At 36.9% G+C, this 22,059-nt stretch overlaps 1 protein-coding gene across 2 annotated transcripts in view; it reads right to left on the bottom strand.

Annotated features, from left to right (window-relative positions):
- The window catches only part of LOC116299619 (collagen alpha-4(VI) chain), a 23,943-nt gene extending 2,263 nt beyond the window's left edge, over positions 1-21,680 (bottom strand). Inside the window, exons 1-11 of one of the 2 annotated variants that reach the window (XM_089037549.1) lie at positions 21,484-21,680; positions 15,415-15,582; positions 14,543-14,886; positions 9,654-9,894; positions 9,067-9,418; positions 8,033-8,247; positions 6,985-7,140; positions 4,470-4,858; positions 1,849-2,026; positions 1,436-1,639; positions 359-696 (exon numbers count right to left, since the gene is read on the bottom strand). In XM_089037549.1, coding sequence (XP_088893675.1) covers positions 359-696; positions 1,436-1,639; positions 1,849-2,026; positions 4,470-4,858; positions 6,985-7,140; positions 8,033-8,247; positions 9,067-9,418; positions 9,654-9,894; positions 14,543-14,886; positions 15,415-15,582; positions 21,484-21,562 — 2,664 coding nt within the window. In that variant the 5' untranslated portion in view covers positions 21,563-21,680. The remainder of the gene's footprint in view (positions 1-358; positions 697-1,435; positions 1,640-1,848; positions 2,027-4,469; positions 4,859-6,984; positions 7,141-8,032; positions 8,248-9,066; positions 9,419-9,653; positions 9,895-14,542; positions 14,887-15,414; positions 15,583-21,483) is intronic. The other variant, XM_089037550.1, reaches the window with a different exon arrangement.
- Positions 21,681-22,059: the final 379 nt, after the last annotated feature.

Below are 22,059 nucleotides of genomic sequence, written 5' to 3'. Positions count from 1 at the left end.
CCGGTTGCTGAACAATATAAGTCTAGAATGATTCCTCCCCTTGAAAGCCCGCCTTTTACAGTTGACTTACGTCATCATATACCACTATAACAATCTCTTACATATTAGATATAATTAAATCCTTATAAGCCATGATTAGACGAACCATGGCAACGATAGTTTGCTGCTGTTCTTAGAAAGGCAGCAAACAGTTATATTTAAGTACTACACTACACTATATTTAAGTGAATTAGAACCGACAAAGGAACAATATTCTGTACCATTATTAATATCATCTCGTAACTGAAACTTCCAAACTATATTTGAATAACTGGTGAGCATTGAAAACACGAAAGACTGCTATAATGTTTATACAAACCTGGTTCATATTGTCCCGAGCACCATATTCTGATTTGAATAACTTAACAGCTGTCTCTAGAGCAGCACTCGTTGATCCAGTGTTACCGCCACCAAATTTAATATTTCTTATCCTTTTTAGGGCTTCGTCTCTATTTTGTGCTGCACTGTCAGAAAAAGACATTACAATGCGAGGACTACTTCTGTAAGTTGCAATAGCAACATGTGTAGATCCTCTTGACACTGAAAATGCGCCAGCAAGCTCTGCGGTGAAAGACTTTACGAGTTCAAACGCCCGTTCACCACCTATCAGATTGGTATTCTCCATGAGGATAGCGATGTCTCTATTCTTTCCGCAAACTGAAATAAAAAATATATAATATATCGTGTCACTATATCTTCCGGTACACTAGCCATTACTATTCTGATTCTTTTCCACGACAAAGCAAATTTATCAGTTGTTATACTGTAAAGACAATTTTCTTGAAATCTTAAAATTTATCATAAAATTTATTTTCAAGAGCAACGTTAAGTGACCAACTTAATGCCACCGATTCCAGTTTCGTGCCACTTCAAAAAAGGTGATTAACAACAACAACAAAAACAACAATAAGTTGAGATAAATATCAGTATAACAACTAGTTTTGGGACCCTTTTTTACGTTTTATTCTCAAAAAATAGGATTTAATTATTTGATTTAATGACAAAAGCGCGATGAGCGAAATTATTCACTAATTATCCTCAAGTCAAGGTATTACTTATAATAACCGTTCAGTCACAACAGTGGTTTTGTTCAGATATCATCGAAATTGAAATTGGTACTGATGTGTCCTTTGATCCTGGGCTTATAGTTATGGTACCACCAGGGTTCATGCAGGTGCTGGAGGTTCAGTTTGGTCTCTCTTGAATGTTTGTGGCCAGTGGCTATGCTATCTGCCTCAGATGACTTCTATTTCTGCAATATCGTCATCTCGTTATCTCGACCATATATGATATCTCACTTTGCCGATCTTTAACGGTTGCGGCACTGGTACCGGCATGATAATGGGCGACATACTGTAATGATTATTAATATTGATGGAGAAGGGATGAATCTTACCTATGTTAGGATAAGTACACACAGAACGACATCCTGTGGAGTCTGCGCAGCATTTGTCTTCCCCAGGGCAATCCCAATCATTCTGCTGCTGGCTCTGCCTTGGTTTATTAGCAGACCTTCCACATAGGATTAATCGAGGATCAGGCGGTCTTCTACAAACAGTTGGATCTGGAATATTGGCTGGTGGACACTTTCCTGGCTTTTCTGTCGAAATAGATAGATGAAGTGGTCCGATTGATGGAGTGATCCGATAGATGGATGGAGAGAGGGAGGGAGGGAGGGAGGGAGGGAGGGAGGGAGGGAGGGATGGATGGATGGAAGGAGGGATGGATGGATGTATGGATGGATAAATGGATGGAGTATAAATGGATAGGAGGTTAGGCATGCATTTTAAAAACTTTTAGCAACCTTACCTTTGCATAAAAAGGGTTGAATTCTTTGAAGTACTGCTGGTAGCTGATTGCTAGATGCGACTGAGAAAGCCAGGTTATTTTCGCTCGCAAGTTCTTGAAGGAACGTCATATCTGAACCACTTTTTATGCCAATAGCAATACGTTGGACATCGAGCAAATCTAGGTCTTTAGACACTGACTGATTGGTAAATGACAAGGAACACATAAGACATTCATAAGTATGTTCCTCTTCAAGTACCATATACGCGGTTGTCTACTGTCTGATGTTGCCTCTTAACAAGGAATGCCTTTCACCAATGAGACCCAAGCTCGATCACCAAACTTGAGTTCCGATGCAACGTCTCAAAGTTAAACCAGAAAAGCACAGCTTAATTTTTTAGGTCGATGCTGCTCAAATGGTATTTATGCTCAAAAATGTAAGCAAAAACGAATCAAATAGTTACTATCACTTTAAAAACTGCCTGGTTGAAACAACCAAAAAACATTGGTTAAATTTATGCAACTGAGAAAACCAGTTTTAAAATGGTTGAAATATTGGTTGTTATGAACGATTTACTTTGGGTTACAACAACCATAATAATAATGGTTGACATGAACGATTTACTTTGGGTTACAACCACCATAATATTATCGGTTATTATAAACAATTTACTTGGGATTATAACAACCAAAATATATTGATTATAACCAATATTTTTAAGGTCAAGGCAATGCAACTGAGACAACCAATTTTTTTTAGGTTAGTTCTTGTCAATTTAACCAATTATATTATGGTTTAAATTTCATTGCTAAAATCTATCTACGATTTTAACATTGGTAGAAAACAATAACGAGAGCGAACATGCTATTTCAACATTTTGTGAAAAATTCAAAAAAAGTTCTTCATTATCTGTTTCAACTTTCATTTTCAACTCTGACACCTGAATACAGTATATGAATATATTTACTATGTGATATTGTTTTTATTTTATTTTATTATGTTGCTTGGATGTAGTTATTAAAGATGTGTGTGAATTATTTTTCTTAAATTGATAGTCGGAAGCTCTAACCAACTGAGCTACTGGACTATCTTCCACAATCAAATTCCACTTCGAGAATTACCCCATGTAAGGAAATCCAGAATCCGGAATCCGGAATCCACGAAATTTTAGGCTTTGGAATCCGGAATCCGCTACTTTGAAATTCAAAGTATACACTCACATGCTATCGCCTCGACCTAGACTGAACCGATGTAGCCCCTTCCACACTGTGTAACATCTCCACCAAGAATAATCTGTCATCAGATGCTGATTTAATTGATAGACGATTCTACTTATACTGGCAAGTATATCAAATATAGATAAAGTATCTGAAAATTAACGATATGGAATCCGGAATCCGCAATACAAAAGTTTTGGAATCCGTAATCCAGAGTCTCGGAATCCGGAATCCAGCGCTTGGAATCCGGAATCAACCATAAGTCCGGATTCCCTTACAAGGAGCAATCGAGAAGTTATCGAACAGTGATCAGGCTTAAATACCATCTACACCTCGCTCACCAACAAGAGGTCTAGTAGCTCAGTTGGTTAGATCAAATTGGTTGTAATGACCATTCAATTGGTTATAACCATTTTTTGTTGTTGTTTCGACCAGGCAGTTGTAATTTACAGTGTAAAAGTTTGAATGCAATGAAGAATATGAAGACGAAATAAACCGAATTCGTACAATACCATTGGTTTCCTTGATTACAGACTCAGTACACAGGGCCTGATTTCATATGATGGTCAGGATAATTATTGACATATACCAACAATAAGTAAAGAATGCATAAATTTAACACTAGTATACAATACAATTGAAACCATTCTACCTAAAATCGAGGCTAATCGAACTAATAGAGAGATTGTAGGAAAACTTAAAAACATAATTACTACTATTTATAATAACTATCCCATACCTTCGATTTGCCCAATGGATACAAACTAAGTCAGACTAAAGCCCAAGTTTCAGGGGAGTAAAACTGAATTTGCCTTACTTGGCTGCTTCTGGATTTCTTCAAGTAGCTATCTGCAAGGGCGGATCCAGGGGGGCGGGGGGGGGGGGGGGGGCAAAGGGGGGCTGAAGCCCCCCTTCAGCAGAAAAAAACGATGCTTTTTTATATCGTTTTCCGTTGTGTTGACGGAAGAAACTCAATTAGCCCCCCCCCCCCCCAAACTCAATTAGCTCCCCTAAACTCAATTAGCCCCCCCAAACTCAATTAGCCCCCCCCCCTAAAATTTTGGCTGGATCCGCCCTTGATCTGAATTTTTCGAGGGTTTCCTCTAACATTTTTTCGCTTAAAATTGAATACGTTTTGTCAACTGCACAACGAAGCTTGCTTGTCAACCAACGATGCAAACTTGCAAACAGTTTGCTCGCGTTTGTTCAGAATCCTGTATTATTGACAAGAAATCATAAGATTTTTCTTGTGCAATTCGGAATATGGGTTCGTGCTATTTTGAACTCTTTGAAAATCAGGTCGTGCAAACTTATTCCAAATTGCGTTCAAAACTATTTAAAACATAATTTCAAGTATACAAGTTTGATGTTTTTGCTATCAATTCGTCATAGTCATCTAGTCATAGTCCTAAGTTGGACATTACCTTGAGATTTTCGGATCCTGGCGATGTGTCAGAAGTCGTTAGAAATACCAGGTACCTAGGATGTCCATGTCTTGTTCTTCCCTCCATACTGAAAAACTCACTGCTGGCGCTCTTAAGTGCAATGTCCACCCTTCTTTCAGGATCCCTTGTTATTGTGAGCTCCTCAATCATTTGTTGCAAATCATTTTCACTTCTGAACCTCCTAAAGCCATCGGTTATTTTTCTAGCCGTACTGGCGTAGGTCATCAAGCCAAAATGAATGTCGTTTTCAGAGTTGGCGTAAGGACGGATAAGATTCTTAATGAAGTTTTTGACGTGGGGTAAGTCTGGTGTTAGTAGAGTGTTGGAATTATCAACCGCTATGGCCATTTCGAATGGCACGAAGCAATCTAAAGATAACAGAGGAAATATTTCAAAATTGCATATATGTAGTGTATTACAACTAATGCTTGTTGTTTTTAAGGTGGCTCCAATAAGCCTTTTCATAGTTTAAGAATCGATTCTACTGCGCATGCGATTTTATCCCGAATTTCTCACCTTCTTTTGTTTAATTAAGAACAAAAGAAGGTTTAGACAAAAGAAGGTGAGAAATTCGGGATAAAATCGCATGCGCAGTGGAGTCGATTCTTAAACTATGAAAAGGCTTATAGAGTTCTATGCCGCGCGCCGTGCGAGCATGCGCAGCACCGCAATTTGAAGAATTTCAGTTTATTTTGCTGTACGGTAAAACGTTTTCATAATTGTAGATATTTTTGATCATACCAAACTAAAGTAATTGGCGAGGTTTAAACCTAATCGGTACTACTCAAGATTCGATTAGATTCTGTAGTACAGAATCTTTTACTTTCTGGGCTGTCATATGGAAGATAACCTAATAAACTTAGATCCTACGAAGTTGTAGAAAAGTTCACCGTGGAAAACTAGAGATCTTAATTTTTTGACTGAAAAATGGGCCTGAATGTTTGTAGTGTACCGTTTCTACGTAGCGTTGGGGGTTAAAGGAGTTAAGGTGACTACATCCAGTAATGTATTGGGTGTCTAAGGGTCTTTGTGTGTTGTATGTAAAGAGAATATACATAAGTAGCATGCTTGGCAATTAAACTGACTTAAATCGATCGAGAACGGTTTAGGACTTGGAGTGCGCTGGAGTGGTCAATTGTGAAGGTCGTTTTATGGCTTACAAAGTAGTTTTTGCTGCCATATTCGAAGAGGAAATGATTTTGTTACAGTTATACATGTAAAACACGGCATTTAATGGCCTTTGTAGCCATGTCACGTAAAAGGTCGCAGTCATTAACAACCTTTTTATTTTTTGTTATTTTTATTTCCTTTTTCTTAATTGAATATAACAGCAGCAGCAAGTGGAATTACTATTTACATGTATAAAAGTGCACTTTCCGCACTTTTCGTTTCCCCTTTTTACCGAGGCCCAATAGAAAAGCTGTTTTTTTGTTGATGCTCGATTATGGTGCATGAGTTAACTTTAGTGCCATTCAAATATGCATGTGGTAGTGGCACTGAGGGGACTAATAAAGGACGCTCTACTTTGAAGTCCGTGTTAGACAATTACTTTAAAATCTCTAAATGTTAAAGCACCAAAAGAATAATTATAAAAAGATGTAGTGTGCAATATTTATGAAACATTGAGGATGCGAAGGACAAAACCGGAAAGTTTGAAGGTTCGTGAAGGTCAGGGTAGATTTTTTTCGAATTTTCCCCCCCAAGAATTTATTGATATTGACATTTGTGTAGTATGTCTATTACAAAAAGAGAAAAATATTGTGATCAACAAATTCGTTGTCTGAGACATACGATATGCGGGAATCGCTCGATGTAGATATGCGAAGTAACTGTGTGCGCTGGAATTAGTTGACAAGTTTCAAACCTCGTTTAAATAAACTACCTCGGGAAGGAAGTTTTCATCCTGTTTATTTATGTTGGCCAAACAAGGAAGCACATGAAATAGAGAAATTAATAACTGAACAAGGTTAGTTGTGGTGTAAGGGATGAAAGATTTTTTTTTTTTAAATTTGGTTCATCAAAACAATGGAATAACGTCATCACGATGAGCTCGCGCGCGCACTGAAATCATATGTACGAAGGTCGCGCACGAATAATACCCGCGAACGTCCTTAATCTAACCAATCATATTGCGGGAAATTACCTTGCCATAATTAATAACAAACCCCTCTAATTCTCCTGACTACAAATTAGGTCCTCAAAGACCCATTGCCACTTACCGTGATGCACCGTGGTCACAGATGAATTTCGTGGTCCATGAAATTCAAAGATTCATATATTGAATAATAACGTCATATTAAATCCTTTTCCGATATAGCAGTAAGGCACTATAATGATTCTTTTACATTCTTTTAAAAGTTTATTCAAGAGGTTGGAATTGTTTTTTCAGTGGTGACACGATTCAAAATGTAAAAATATTGTGATGCATCACGGTAAGTGGCAATGGGTCTTTAATTAGTAGCGGTATGGACAATTAAAACAATAGTTAACTTACTTTTTATGCCTCTTCGGCATTCTGTGCCAGCATTACCGCTGACACAACATAATCCTTCTTCCTCATTGCAATCTTGGTCGTGTGTACATTTATACAGATTGTCTGGACTGACTTCAGCTGATGGTAGACCAGGTGGAGGACATTTACGGTATTTAGCTGAAACACAATCACATAGATGTATGTATCAGTATGGTGGGGCCATGGTAACTTTATTTGCGACTGAGACGGTCTTATTTCCACGACAGTGTTCCAAGTCAAAGTAGGGAAGGCAATATAACTCACAAATTCTAGAAAACCTTGGGGAAGATTTATTTGTTTCGATCTAAAACATTGTGGCATACAGTGTTATTACGCTAAGGGGAGGGCGGGGATGCTTCCATATATAGCCTATACAGGGATGTTCCAATGTATAGGGTATGGTTTATTTGGATTTTGGTTTTAGACAGGTTATACGATTTCAATGATGTTATCTCGAACACAGGACCATCATTCTTGGATAGCTAAATACTCTAGGTTTTTACAAGTGTTAGATAGGTTGTCCACTTTTATTTAACTTTAAGTCGAAACCGATTGTTTCTCGTCGTCTGCAAACATTTTTTAAAACTTCCACCATAAACGTAGCTACATAAGTTATCTTAGGTTTAGGTAGGGTTTATTTTTCCCAAGATATTCTTGTCTTGAAAGGAGTCAGGATTTTCGGATCCCAGTGGAGAATCCCTCAATCACTGTTCCATCCCAAGGGTTGTTACAATAATATGATGTAGTTTTTTCCTCCCAAACGAAATTTAAACTTCCAAACCAATACGGGTCTCAAACCATCTTAACGCTGTCCTAGTGTTAAGCTTGGTAATTCATCTTTGACTTTGTGCATTTGCTTGGAACCACACAACAACAAAAATGAGAGTAATGACAGACTGAATAGTTTTGTGTATGTTTCATGCATTTTACAAATGTATCCGCCATTCTAATCATTCGTGACCTCGAGTCACGTGTTGTAGTAAAATGACATTTCTGCGAAGTTCGTTGTATAGTGCGTTATATAACCTACCTTTACAAACTGTTTCAGCCATTTTGTATAAACCATCTGACAGATCATTATAATCGTCTTTGTTAATTAAGAAGTTTTGTTGAGGCTGCGTCACCAATGAAGAATACGTAGCCTTGTCCGCAGTGTTCTGGATGCCAACAACCATAAGTCTTACTCCCATTCCCTTTAGCTTAGTAGCTGCTGCTTTAATTTCTTCTCTTATGCTTGTCGAGGCACTGCGATGCAAAGTTTTGAATTTAGTGTGGCAGGATTATCAGTCTGAACGTGCGAAAAAGTAATAGAAATATGAAAAACCTGCGGTATGGATGTGCATTGTTGGTCATAAACATGATGGCATAGTGTCCGAACAAGCATATTTATATTTTTATAACAGCATTTTTAGCTAACCTAGAGTGGAATGAATAAAGGTGCGGACACACGGTGCAACATTGCACGCAAAAAGACTGTTGCATCGTGTGCCGGTCTATCTCTGGAACTTGTTGCAGACTACATTACATACAACAAATTTAAAGTTGGACCGAGCTCTAGTCTTGCAACATTGTGCACAACAAATTTTATCGGGTGAACCTGGCTGCAACATTGCTTGCAACATTTTGAAATTTCCTAGCCAATCAGCTTGCACTAAATTCATAACCGCTGAGCAAATTAGGACTTATTTTCTTTTACAAAACATAATGATGAGAATTGACATGGTGAACACATCAATCAGTGCCACAATCAATAAGTGCCACATGTGTTGGTTTGTTGTGCAGTTAATCTGCTTTTAGTATGGGTTCATCAGGTTTGTGGTAAAATTGTTACTGAATCAATGCGACCCAGTCATGGTGTGATGACTGTTATATAAGGTACCATGCCTTATATAGTCATGAGAGAAAAATTATGACTAAAAATATCTCATTCATTACTGATTCATAATTCATAAATCTCATGAATCACTAATGACGGATACTTTAATGACGGATACTTTAATTCCCTCCCCCCCCCCCCCCCCTCATCACTTTATATATTATACAAAAAGCTAAGCTCACACTGACCGAGGAACAAAAAGCACCATAACTTTTGGCTGAGACTGTCTGACTCCCCCGTAGATGCTAAACGCATGATCAGCTGCTACTCTCAAGGCTGCAGCGGTGTTAAAGCCATTTGCCTGGTTTGGTTTCATGGTTCTTATAAATTGTTGCAATTCTGGTTTACTGTAGACACGGTTTAGAGGAAGTTCTAGGATAGCTTGTTGGTTGTAAGACACGACTCCTATATGAGCGTTGATGTTGCTGACTTGAAACAGGCTCACAAACTTGGACATGGCCTCTTTGACATCATTTATTTCCAGGCCCAGAGACATGGAATTTGGAATACCAAGCACCAAGTCCAATGACGTATCACACCCTATAAACGGACAAACAACAAACCAAATTTCAAGCTAGTTACCAGTGGCTCAAGCTTAAACGATAAAATTGACATTTGGCTTTACTGAGTCAAAACCGGAGGTGGAAGTTAAAATTAATTATACCTTATTAATTGGGATATTTTTACACGATGTACTAGATACTACTGGACCACAACTGTCACGTATGCTGTTGAGTTAAATGAAAGGAGTCTTGACAGCAATCCCTATATTTACCTTTGCATTGTTTTTTTTGAATTTCTTGCAATTTTCCACTTAATTGGTCAAAGGAGTCTGTTTTGAAGACATATCCATCACCATTAGATATCTCAATTAGTTGAAACACTTCAATGTCTTTTCCAACTCCAACAGCAAACACCTCTACTCCTTTCTCCTTTAAAAGTGCTGCCTGTGCCTCCGGATACCGAGTATCATTTTCCTTTTGTGTTTGTATACCATCTGTCATTAAGATACATATCTGGGGGAAAATGAACAGGTTATTTTTTTCCACGATTCAATAATGCGGCAAACTCTTAGTAGTGATTCAAGCAACAAATGAACCTAAATTATTTGTATGTCGGAGAATTACTAGCATAACAATGACTTCACATGAACGTAAACCGGAAGTCGATGTGATTGATCCACACGACCCTTACGTCATTGCTGATTTGCATTCCGCCTGAAGCCTCATTCTGAGGAAACAACTTGCATTTGCATTGATTATCGAAATGGCGGGAAAGACCTCTCATGTTTCGTGGCATTATTCCGATTTTGTGAAACAACAATGATTGAGGAACGTGCTTTTGACTAACACCAATTTTGAGGTAAGAATACTATTTTGCCCTCGTTAGCATAGCTTTAATCAAAACGTTTATCAGACGTAGCATTTATCCTTTAAATATCCCTTATCCCTTTATCAACCAAGTTCCGATGAACGCCACGGAAATCGGCAACTTAATTGTACGTCTGCTTATGGCTGATCTATTTTGAATATCTTGGTTTCTTTGTTAATGAGTGACGAAGGCTTTGTTAGCATTGATGTGATCAAAACTAACGTTCATGAAGTACGGTTAGTCTTTTTATAGAATTCATTTGAAAACATCATATCTCGTGGTTGATCATCGACGACAAAAATCGATAAATCGAGAAGGGGTTAGCACTTCACACCACTACTCTGCATGATGGCCCCACACAGATCTGGTGATCCCTTGATTTTAAAGCCTTAATGAAGCATGCTATGGTAGCGAAACTTGGTAGCATGGGTGGGACTTGTTTTGACAATCATATGACCACGTGGTATTGTGTAACGTCACATATCAAGTGACTTACGAACAAAACATTATCGTAGATTTTTGTGAACAGTCATTACAATGAATGCTATGGCAACGAAACTTGGTACGGCCAAGGAGTCACCAGATGCTAGTGGTACCACCAGATGCAGGCCACCACAGGTTGGTGGCACGTGCTAACCTTACTTGGATTAATCGGTTACTCGTATAAACTCGTATAAAATCTCATTACTAAATATATATCAAAGGCTCTTTGTTTTCTGAAAGTTCAAATATTTTGAAAAGCTAATCAAAGTTTTCATATATACACTTCAGAACCCCTGCAGAGCTCCCACAGAACCCTTGCAAAACTATCACAAGAACCCTTTCAGAACCCCTTCAAAACCCCTACAGAACCCTTTCAACCTACAGAACCTCTACGAAGGAACCCTTACAGAACCCCTAAAAAAAAAAAAAACAAATAAGAGACCTACTCTTTGGAAAACTGATGTGTATATATGAACTGAAAAAAGATACTGTATTTCAACTGTTCATATCTATACACATCCTATGGTGATTTTTATAATCCCCCACGCACTAACAACAACACAATTGCAGTATAGACCAAATTCAAAACTCGCAACAGAACAGAACAACTTCAGAACAACTTGTGCGCTTGTGTTGTCACTCTCTTTCTCTCCGATCCATACCTTAAGATCTAAAATAGGTAGCTTTCGCTCTCGTTCATCACGAGTATAAACACTATATCGCAACGTTATCATTCAGTTAGATTCATTTAGGTTGAAAAGGTCCTAATAAACGGACGAAACTAGTCCCTAAACTGCAATTGTGTTGTTGTTAGTGTGTGGGCGATTATAAAAATCACCAGAGGGTGTGTATAGATATGAAGATAAGCAAGTCCTTCAATGTCTCGATTGAAAAATTATCAAGAAAAGTATTTCAACTGTATTATGATTAAAACAATACAAAACTTATATATATGGAAGGCTAAGGGTAGGAGGAAGCCACAGAGGCAGCCATACATCATGTTTGTAAAGAGTTATGCTGTATGCTGTACTTTGTATGCTGTACAAAATGTTTGACTAAAGATTCCAACGCAACGAAAACCTCACGAAACCCGCTCAGACACTGCACACGATGATTGATGCTTTATGTCCTATGTTTTACATAGTGTAAGAAATCACTCTAGTTAATAATTTGTTCTGAAGTCGTTGTCATGTTTTTAATTTTGTCACACCAAAGTCAGTTCCTTTTGCCTTAGCTATTGGCTTCAACTATTGGAAAACAAAGAGCCTTCAACTACCTTCGATGTTAAGAGGCAATGTCAACCAAGAATCGAACAAATGGTGGCAAGGGTCAAAAAATCAAATTCGCTCTTCTTTTGAAGTTGGATAGACCATTATTAGACATGAATCCCTGGGTAGTTGGTTTTCGAAAATATTATTTTATTTTCGAGAAAACGGCCACAGAAGAGGTTCGACCGAAACCCAAGCAAGAGACGCTCAAGAGGAGTGAAAATGGACAAACTTTGAACAAAGCGCGCGTAAAGAATAAACCATCTATGATAAATTTTGAACTTTCTTCTTAATATATCACCCTTTCTCGTTCATTGGACTGGATTTCAAGCTTATTGGGAAAGGGACGAATTTTTGGCGAGGGAAAATAGGAGGCCCGTGTTTACATATGCTAATTAGTTGCCTCAAAAGAAAAAAAGACGAATACATCTTTTCAAAACTTTAAAGATTGATTTGGCTAAAATAAGATTATTAATATATTTAAAGAACGTTTCTATCGTAATTTTTAGCGTGAATTTTACAGTATCAAACTTCTAAACGTAAAGTGGAACCTCGGTCACGCCAAATCATCAAAGATCGCGTTTTTTGCTAATATACCGACAATCCCAAAACCTTTCTAATGGAGTTTAGATTTACCAAACCACACTGAACTTTCAAAATATGGCACAAGCAATAATTTCTTAGTTCTCAGGGTAAATTTCATGGCAATCTTTACGAAAATCCTTAGTCCTGCGTTGATTCGGGAAGCGTGATTTTCTCATGTATTTCAACCACATTCAACAGGTTTCTATGCAGTCAGAATTAATTTCCCCAAATCAATCTTTAAAGTTTTGAAAAGATGTATTCTTCCTCAACTTGCAGCATAAATATGACTTCAATCGGAGAACTTGCACTTAGTTAAATTAATTAGCGTTAATGTGAAAACAACTAATTAGCATATGTAAAAATAGGCCTCCTATTTTCCCTAGCTAGAAATTCGTCCCTTTCCCAATACACCCAATAAGCTTGAAATCCGAAAAAAGGTGATATATTATGAAAAAAATTCAAAAATTGTCATAGATAGTTACTTTTTTTACGCGCGCTCTGTTCAAAGTTTGTCCATTTTCACTCCTCTTGAGCGTCTCTTGCTTGGGTTTCGGTCGAACCTCTTCGGTGGCCGTTTTCTCGAAAACAAAATAATATTTTCGAAAACCAACTAAAGAGTGATTTTTATTATATAATTACCAATGAAATATCTATTTTTCTCTATAAGCCTTTTCATAGTTTAAGAATCAATTCCACTGCGCATGCGATTTTATCCCGAATTTCTCACCTTCTTTTGTTTAATTAAGAACAAAAGAAGGTTTAGACAAAAGAAGGTAGAAATTCGGGATAAAATCGCATGCGCAGTGGAATCGAATTCTTAAACTGTGAAAAGGCTTATACCGAAAAATTGATATCTTCACACGTGAAAACATGTTATTTTCACATGTGAAAATAACACCATTGCGATGACTATTCAAAAATACACGGAAAGAATTGCCCGAAAAAGCCAAAACATACTTCATTGATAATTATATAATAAACAGAATATTACATGGGCGCTTGGAGATACGAAATTTATCTTCTCGTGTTGAAAATCTCTCACTCGTTCGCTGCGCTCACTTGTGAGAGATCTTTTCAACACTCGAAGATAAATTTCGTATCTCCAAGCGCCCATGTAATATCCTATATTCTCGCTCCTACGTCCGCTGTTGTTCTCAAATGAACATTCAAAAAGACCAACGGTACTTTTGATCACATCAATGCTAACAAAGCCCTCGTCACTAACAAAGAAACCAAGATATTCAAAATAGATCAGCCATAAGCAGACGTACAAGTTGCCTATTTCCGTGGCGGTCATCAGAATTTTTGGTGGTTGATAAACCACATATCACGTCGATAATGTTTTCAAGGGATATTTAAAAGATAAATGGTTCGTCTGATAAACGTTTTGATTAAAGCGATGCTAACGAGGACAAAATAGTGGTCCTTACTTGAAAATTAGTGTTAGTCAAAAATTCTTTCTTCAAAAATCCTTATAATTACATGTTCGCATCACTAATACTGTTAGTCCCAATCCCTTGTATAATTTCAAATGCAGTGCAGTAAATTCCAAACTTGGCTGTATAAAGGATATTCAGTGTAATACTGTGTAATAAATCATCTCGAAATCCTGTTTCAAGAGGGACGTTTAATGACGAACATTATGAACATCATGAATAGAATAAGGTAATCATTAGAACTTAATTCTCCCTCATTAATGATTCATAAGGGACACTAAGTTCTAAATCTCCCTCATTAAGGAATCATGAGGGAAATTAAGTTCTATTTTCGTGTCTTATAACATTAAATTCCTAATCAATTCTATAAATGTCTTCAGGAATCAAACCTACTAGCCTCGGTCTACGGGTTTATGCTATCATCAGTTTGTGATTGGAACCCCTATGAAACACCGTCGTACTCGTCGTACGTCGTCTTTTATCTATTATACATAATTGAAAGTTGGTTTCTAAATCCTTACTTTTTTAATGTTCTTTCTCATCCCTTTGTTTTCGTCAAAAAGTTCCTCGTTAGCGAGCTTAAAGGCTTTGTCAATATATGTTTGTTCACCCAGTAATGGAAGGGTGTCGATGACTCTCTTCATATTGACAGCATTACGATTAACACCTGTGAATGACTTAAAACCAATATCAAGTGAAACTTTTGTGCTGTATGATATCAATCCGAAGTGGGTTCCTTTTTCAGACACGTCGTATGAATCTACGAGGTTCTTGGCTGCATCTAGAACTTTTATCCAGTTTGGACCACCAATGCTTCCAGAGGAATCTAAAAGCAAAGCTATGTCGACCGGGACTGGACATTCAACTACGAAAAAAGAGTGACACACATCAACGTTGAGGTACTACAATTTAGACCAATCCATCCGGTAGGAAATTATTTTGTTAATGATAAAATAAGAGCGGGGACCTTTAACTTCCAATAAATAGTATACGTTTCTACCGGAAGAACCAAAAAGAGCTTCGAAAGTAAATGACTAGCTTCTTTTCAAAGACCGAGTTTTGCGGAACTTTTCTTCGATCTGAATGCATGACACATACTATTTGCTTTCCAACTGGAACTTCTGGTTTTTCCGAGTAAATGGTAAGCACCCCTGATTACCTCTTCTTTCCTTCCTTCCTTCCTCCTTCCTTTCTTTTATTTCACTTTATTACTTTTAAAAAATACACTCAAAAGCCAGTAAATACATTTTAAATTGACATATTAAAATTAGTCAAATTTGGTCACATTTAAGAAACACCACCGATCATGATAAATAACTTTAGTCCTTAGCAGTTTCAAATTACGTACCAAAATTCGATTAATTTGATACAGCAACACTAAACCAGAACTTACGTCTAGCAACCTTACGCGTGCAGCGTACACCACATGTGTCTGGAGTCGGACAGCATTTCGTTCTGCCGGGACATGTAGATGGGCACTCATTAGGCACTCCTACCACTGGGCATTGTTCTTGTGACAGGTAGTTTTCAACTTTCGGACAAACCTGAGTTTCCCATTTCTCTATCGAAAAAAAAATTAATAATAATAATGCAACAGAGATAGGTGACCAATTGACACGTGTACGATATGGGGAACATTTCATGGAATTTAATAGAAATGATTGATGGTCCTAACGACAAAATTTACATCTTCAAATTGTGCTCTTTAAAGTCATTGATAAACATGGAACTTTGCGAAAAAAATACGAAGTTAGAAATTGCGAAGCACCGTTGGTTACTCCTTAGTTAAAGCATGAATTGTTCCATCGAGATAGCCTTAAGAAAGTACATGTCAATGGTCAATAGGACTATTTCCTGATATATGAAAACTAGCAAAGGTCTTGCCGATTTTTCAAATATTGTCGTGACAAAGCATCACTTGGCAATTTTAGACCGGGCACTGAGTCCTTCCAGAGTATTTCTAAACATTTTGAAAAGGCGCCCATGCATGAACAGCTCTAGACGAACTATTTGACATCCAACAACTTGTTATCGGAGCATCAATCGCCCATATCTTTTCACTCTAACTGTTCCTTGCTCAACAATTCGATTTATTGACTCGACAACATAGACTTTGGTCAAGAGAATATTCTCTTGCTTTGGTAAAACTAAGGATCCGACCGTCTCTATTGATAAAACTATAATCTTATGGTATTCAGAATATAGATTATCCTACTGATCTTTCAAAGACGAAGCAACGGAGTGCTGTCAAGCGGATGAGCTCTACTGGTCATTGCTCCACTTCTTTTTTAAATATATATCAATGACCTTGCTGGAGGCTTGACTCAGTCTATACCTATGCTGATGGCACCTAATCTCACATAAGGTAAGTTATTTTGGTGTCAATGATAGCGGAGATCCCTCGGTCATCGCATGGGAACCCTGTGCGTAACGCTAAAAGTGCCGCCCGCCAGGTGTACATCGCGTTTCTGATTGGTCGAGGTTTCAAATCACACGTCACTTGGAAAATGACGACTTTTTTTAAAACTATCATTTTTTTCGTAAATATTGTAAAAACGAAACAAAAATTTATTGAAGAAATCATGGAAAAAAAGAATTTGCCACAGTGTGAAGATAGAGGTTAGGACATTTTCTATTTTGTTTTATTTAGTGTATATAACATAGCTACAACATTACCGGAAAACGAGCAGCAAACTAGCATGACGAACGAGAGAAAAAAGTACTTGTTTTGTTCTTATGGTAAGAGTATTCGTAGTTCATACATGATATAAAATAATCATTTGAAAAAGCACTTTTGAATTCCACAATTAAACATATCCAAGAAATTTTTGACAAAGTTTAAAGCTAAATAACATTCGAAGATTACCGGCAAACGAGCAACGAACTAGAATGACAAACGTGCGAAAAAAGTGTACCTGTTTTGTTATTATGGTAAGAGTGCTTTCATTTTGAATTTCATTCAATAATTTTATGTATAAAGAGCGGTACCTTGTCTTTCACTTTCAAAAGCTAAGAAAATATTAAAAAACAATTCCAAATGCCAATTTACTGACAAAAAAAAATTTTTTTTTTATTTGCATTGCATTTTGCGTTATTACTCTATTTTGCCTCAGTTGTTCTTGTCAAGTATAAATGAATGTAAACTTATTAGTTTTTCAATAACTTTTGTTGTTAACAAGATGAAAACTGGTAAAATTGAATTTTCAAAATCTAGTGAGCTTATGTTTTCAAGCTTATCGAAAAGTAGTAGACTTTTGTGAATGAAAATACAGTTCTTGTAAAAACATAAAACTTTTGATGTGGATAATTAACCAAACATCGTCATAAGTGTAAAAGAAGTAAAAGTAAGCTTATGTATTTTGCTCACCTTTTTTTTAACAGTTTTCAAGTCTGTTTCATATATAGTCTTGATTTGTCCATAAAAGTTCGGAAATCTCCAAATTTTCGATTTCAATGAAAGACATCCGAGGTAAATTTCACTAAACCTCATATCGTATTGGATTATTTGTAGTTATCTTTCGTTTTATAAGTAAAATTAACCAGAAATTCAAAGCTTAAAAAATGTCGGCCATGGAAAACTTTGTCGAAGAATCTTTCAAGAAAAAAACTAGCCCCTTGGGGTGGTGAGTTTTGTACAAAATTCATATAAGTGGGATCGGGAGAGTATTCTCGCGCAAAGAAAACGATGTAGTGCATTTTGATTCGTTTTCAGTGCATGTTTTTTTTTATTATGGGAGGCATTTTCTTAATATTGAATAAAAAAAAAAGATTTTTCCCGATTTTAATTTTATCTTCCACATTCATTCAAATTGGGCTTCCTGTGACTTGCGTATCGGGAGCTCCGCTTTTAGGCAGTGCCTAAATATATTAAATATTGCAACTCAAGTAAATAATAACTCACTTACGGTTGGCTTAGAACCAACCGCCTCAGTTTAAATGTTGTCAAATCGAAATATATGATTATTGCATAATGTGATGTCATTAGTCTGTAGTATATTAATATGCATAAAGGACGTTACCAAGTGGTTACCAAGATGGGGCGTAGCTGTTGAACTTTAGAATAAACAAGTTTCAATCCACTGCCATCCTGTGTCTATATATTACACACCAAGGCATCGCCTAGCGAGTCTCACACGGGATCCAATTATCAGAATAGGTTAACGTTATTGCCAAAACGTTATTCCTAGACTGAAATCTACAAAAAATATTAGTTGTTTTTTGATTGATGGAAGTTTAACATGGAATAAGCATATTTCCCATTTCTGTAAAACAGCAAAGGACTTGGAGTACGGAGACGGACTCTAGACTATGTACCATTCGAGACTTTGGAGAACATCTATATAACTACTACTGTAGGTGCATGGATAATTTCACTTTTATTTTGAGAAGTGGAGAAAATCGATTTTGGCCATCGGCGCCCTCGATTCAGCCCAAACCGAAGGTGAAAATGGTAGGTCTATATACGAAACTCTCGCATTGCGGATAAATTTGGCTTGTTAGGGCTTGGCATCCAATGAAACCTGCTCGAGGTACACAGAACTAACCGGACTTTATCATATAATTATCCATAAAATACCTATATTCCTCCTCCTTTTCGAAAAACTGATATTTTCACAGTGTGAAAATAACATGTTATTTTCACATGTGAAAATATCGTTACCATGTGTATTTAAGCTATTAGTTTATAAATAAAAACTTTTTTTGATAATAAAAAGCTTGTTAAGTTGATTTTATGGATAAATATATAATAAACAGAATATTACATGGCCGCTTGGAGATACGAAATTTATCTTCTCGTGTTGAAAATCTCTCACTTGTTCACTGCGCTCAACTCGTGAGAGATCTTTTCAACGCTCGAAGATAATTATCGTATCTCCGCGCGCCCATGCAATATCCTCTATATATTTTCAGTATATTCAGTTCCGACATTGCTTTAATAGTTTTATTTATTGAAAATCACCTACTTATAGCCCATTTATCACGTTACTGCCGTGGTGAAGTGAACTTCGTCTCTCGGGCTTCATAAAAGGGAAAGACATGGAGTTTCAGAAGACAGATTTCCTTGAATGAAAAATGACGCGAATAATGCTTGATATCGTCTTTATTTAAAATTCTATTTTGGGGTTCTTCTTTTACATAACGATGTTTGGGTATCCATATGAAGAGTTTTATACTTCTCGATTGTGAAAAGGTTCCTTAAAATGGTTGTGAAAAAGTTGCTCTCTCATGATCTCACAAAGGTGACATCCAGTAAAGGACCTTTGAGGCTCCGAATCAACTTTTAGATCATATTAGTCAATTCAGTCTCTTTTTTTATTTATGAGTGACACATCCGGGAAATTAGAGAATAAATTACTAGATTCCAGTTTCCGAATAGCAATTATCCTCTCACGGTCATTTATATTTATAAGACAAAGTCATAATATTGAAAGTTAAAGCGCTTCGTAAAGAAAATCGAAAGTCAATGCAAGAAAAGTAACATAGGAATATCAAAGAATGACAACAACACAATATAATCTTACCATTTATTTTTGTGATTCAATTTGCCAACATGCGTTTTTTTGTGGGTCAATTTCAGGTTTCGCAGTGTTTATATGTATGGGAATTTATCATTCCTGCACTTCGTTCGGGTCCTGCTGCTTGTCGTGAAGAAAATCATTCAGAGTAACAACGGAAGTTGTACCTAATTTTGAGCATATGCCCGCGAATTTTGCTTTAGAAATATTTTAAATCATTTTTTCCAACTTTTTTCAAATCCTTTTAATTAGTATGAAAATATTGCAGTGTTTCTTTAAAAAATGCTTCCCCATTCTTCACATAATCTCCCTCATTTGGAAATGACCAGAGTTGATGGGCAATTCTGTGCGATGAGACAAATCTGACACCAGCTTCACTTTTGGTCGCGTCAGTTCAACGCCGGGTCTTAGGGAATAGATATTTTACCTCCTCCAGTATAGAATCTACTGAATCTAGCTACATATCTACTGAGCATTTTTCGGTCAATTAAACGAAACCACTCCTAAACACGTCTAAGTATTAACTTTATATCTACGGCTTATCCATCTGGTTTTACGAGAGCATATTGAGTATAAATACCAATCAGACAATATTGAATAACACTAGACATTGTGTAATCCTATCTATTGCTCAATGCATGGAGACCAAGCATTGTCATGTTTGTTGAATGTCAACGAGAATTCCTTCACCGCGGAGGTAAAAGAACGACAGATAGAATCAACAAGTTAATCCTAACTGTATACTGAGAGCTGCATACTATGAACTTGAAAAAAATTGGTACTTCAAAACCACGTTAACGAGTCTTAAGATTAACAAACTGAGTTAGTTTGCTCTTCGTAAAAAGCGTGAGCGATTCATTTATTTTAAACGCACGTCCCACATAGAGGCTAGCGGCTGTTCAAAGTCTAACTTCACTAAACTCCTGACCTGATCACATACAGGATTTCCTGCATTCTCGGCGATATGGCGTGTCGTCCTACAAAATGAGGGTGACAGACCGCGTGGATTTTTCCAACAGCTTACCGAGCAGAAACTGACGAAATTACGAAATAGCAGTTTTCCTTCGCAAATCTTCTTTCACTCTTTTCTTATGGTTTTTCTTTGCTTTGAAGATTTACACTTAATATAATATAACAAGTTAATTAGTATAGGTAATATGACTACATGCTGTCCAATTTGCAAATGATTGGATGAAAAAAAAAAATCCTAACAAAATTGGAAGAGGCCGATAGACCGAGTCCAATTTGGCAGTCAGACAAATCTTTTGAATTCAATTTTTTCTAAAGTGGACAGACATGTAATCCTATTGCAGATTAATTATGTCATCCCAAACTATACCAGACTGATTTCAAAAGTCATAGTTTTCTCTCGAAAGAATGCGAATGGAAACGATCCAAATGAATCTTTAAATTGGACAGGAAAGAGAAAATAATACAATAGTTGCTTTTATAAAATAACTGTTATGAATGTCGCGTTCGGATTGGCTTGGAGCGCGTGCTTTATGAATTCACATTGCACGCGCGCGCACTTTCCGTTGCGTAATTCCTATCTATTATTGTAATTTGTATTTTATAAAAGAAATAAAAAACTTGCTTGCTGTGCTGTGTGCCGTTATAAAGCACTTTGGGATTGGCAGAACACTCGAGAAGTGTCCAGAAGCACTCCGCTACACGTCGTGCTTCTCCTAACACTTCTCTCGTGTTCTGCCAACCCCGCGTGCTTTATGACGGCACACAGCACGCGCGCGCGTTTTCTTTTTCTTCAATATGGGATTATAGAGTGATGATACAATTAATAGAAGATACCAATAATATGCATGATTATTTTAAGTATTCTTTCTTTCCAAGAAACGTACGTTTACATTATAATATAAATAGATGGACTAGATGATTTGTCTCATGATGATAACATGTACAAAGAATAGAACTTTTATTAAAGTACTTACGTCCAGAGACTCGCAAAGCAAGTACTACAATGAAGACAGCCACCAAGAAATCGCTTGGTAGAACGCTTTTTGCGGTCATCTTTGAGCAGAAGGTAAACCGACTCGACAGAATCACCACATCCAATGACTTAAGGGCAAAGCTAGCCTCTTGGTACGAATGAACTTTTAAAAAGGCTCAGCAGCCGAAAAAGAATTAAGGAATTGGCAATTAGCCAATTGGATGGCTTATGTTTGGACCTTTTCACTCAGTCTGATGAATAAACATGACCTGAGAAAGCAGAACAAACATTGCACAGAGTATCAAGTTATGTGCTTTCGTGATGGACTTGAGTATCGTGTCACATTAGTGTGAAAGAAAAAATTAGTAGACCAATGTCTCCAATAAAATACCGAAAGGACCGGGTTTAAATAAATATTCAGACTTGAATATGAACTATGACTTGACTTGAAGGGCATACCGCAGAGGAGGGTGATCAAGTGGCACGTGACGTAATCGCCCAATCACAATCATGATCACGGGCAACAAAAAATATCACAAGAATTTCATAGTCGTCGTAAAGAATCATTACTTTACTT

This window comes from Actinia tenebrosa, unplaced genomic scaffold (assembly GCF_029948245.1).
Source record: "Actinia tenebrosa isolate PJP-AT-01 unplaced genomic scaffold, QUT_ActTen_1.0 PGA_scaffold5__44_contigs__length_20552954, whole genome shotgun sequence".
NCBI classification, from domain to species: domain Eukaryota; kingdom Metazoa; phylum Cnidaria; class Anthozoa; order Actiniaria; family Actiniidae; genus Actinia; species Actinia tenebrosa.
The sequence above is the reverse complement of the archived record's forward strand: the minus strand, read 5'-3'. Positions and strand labels throughout refer to the sequence as shown.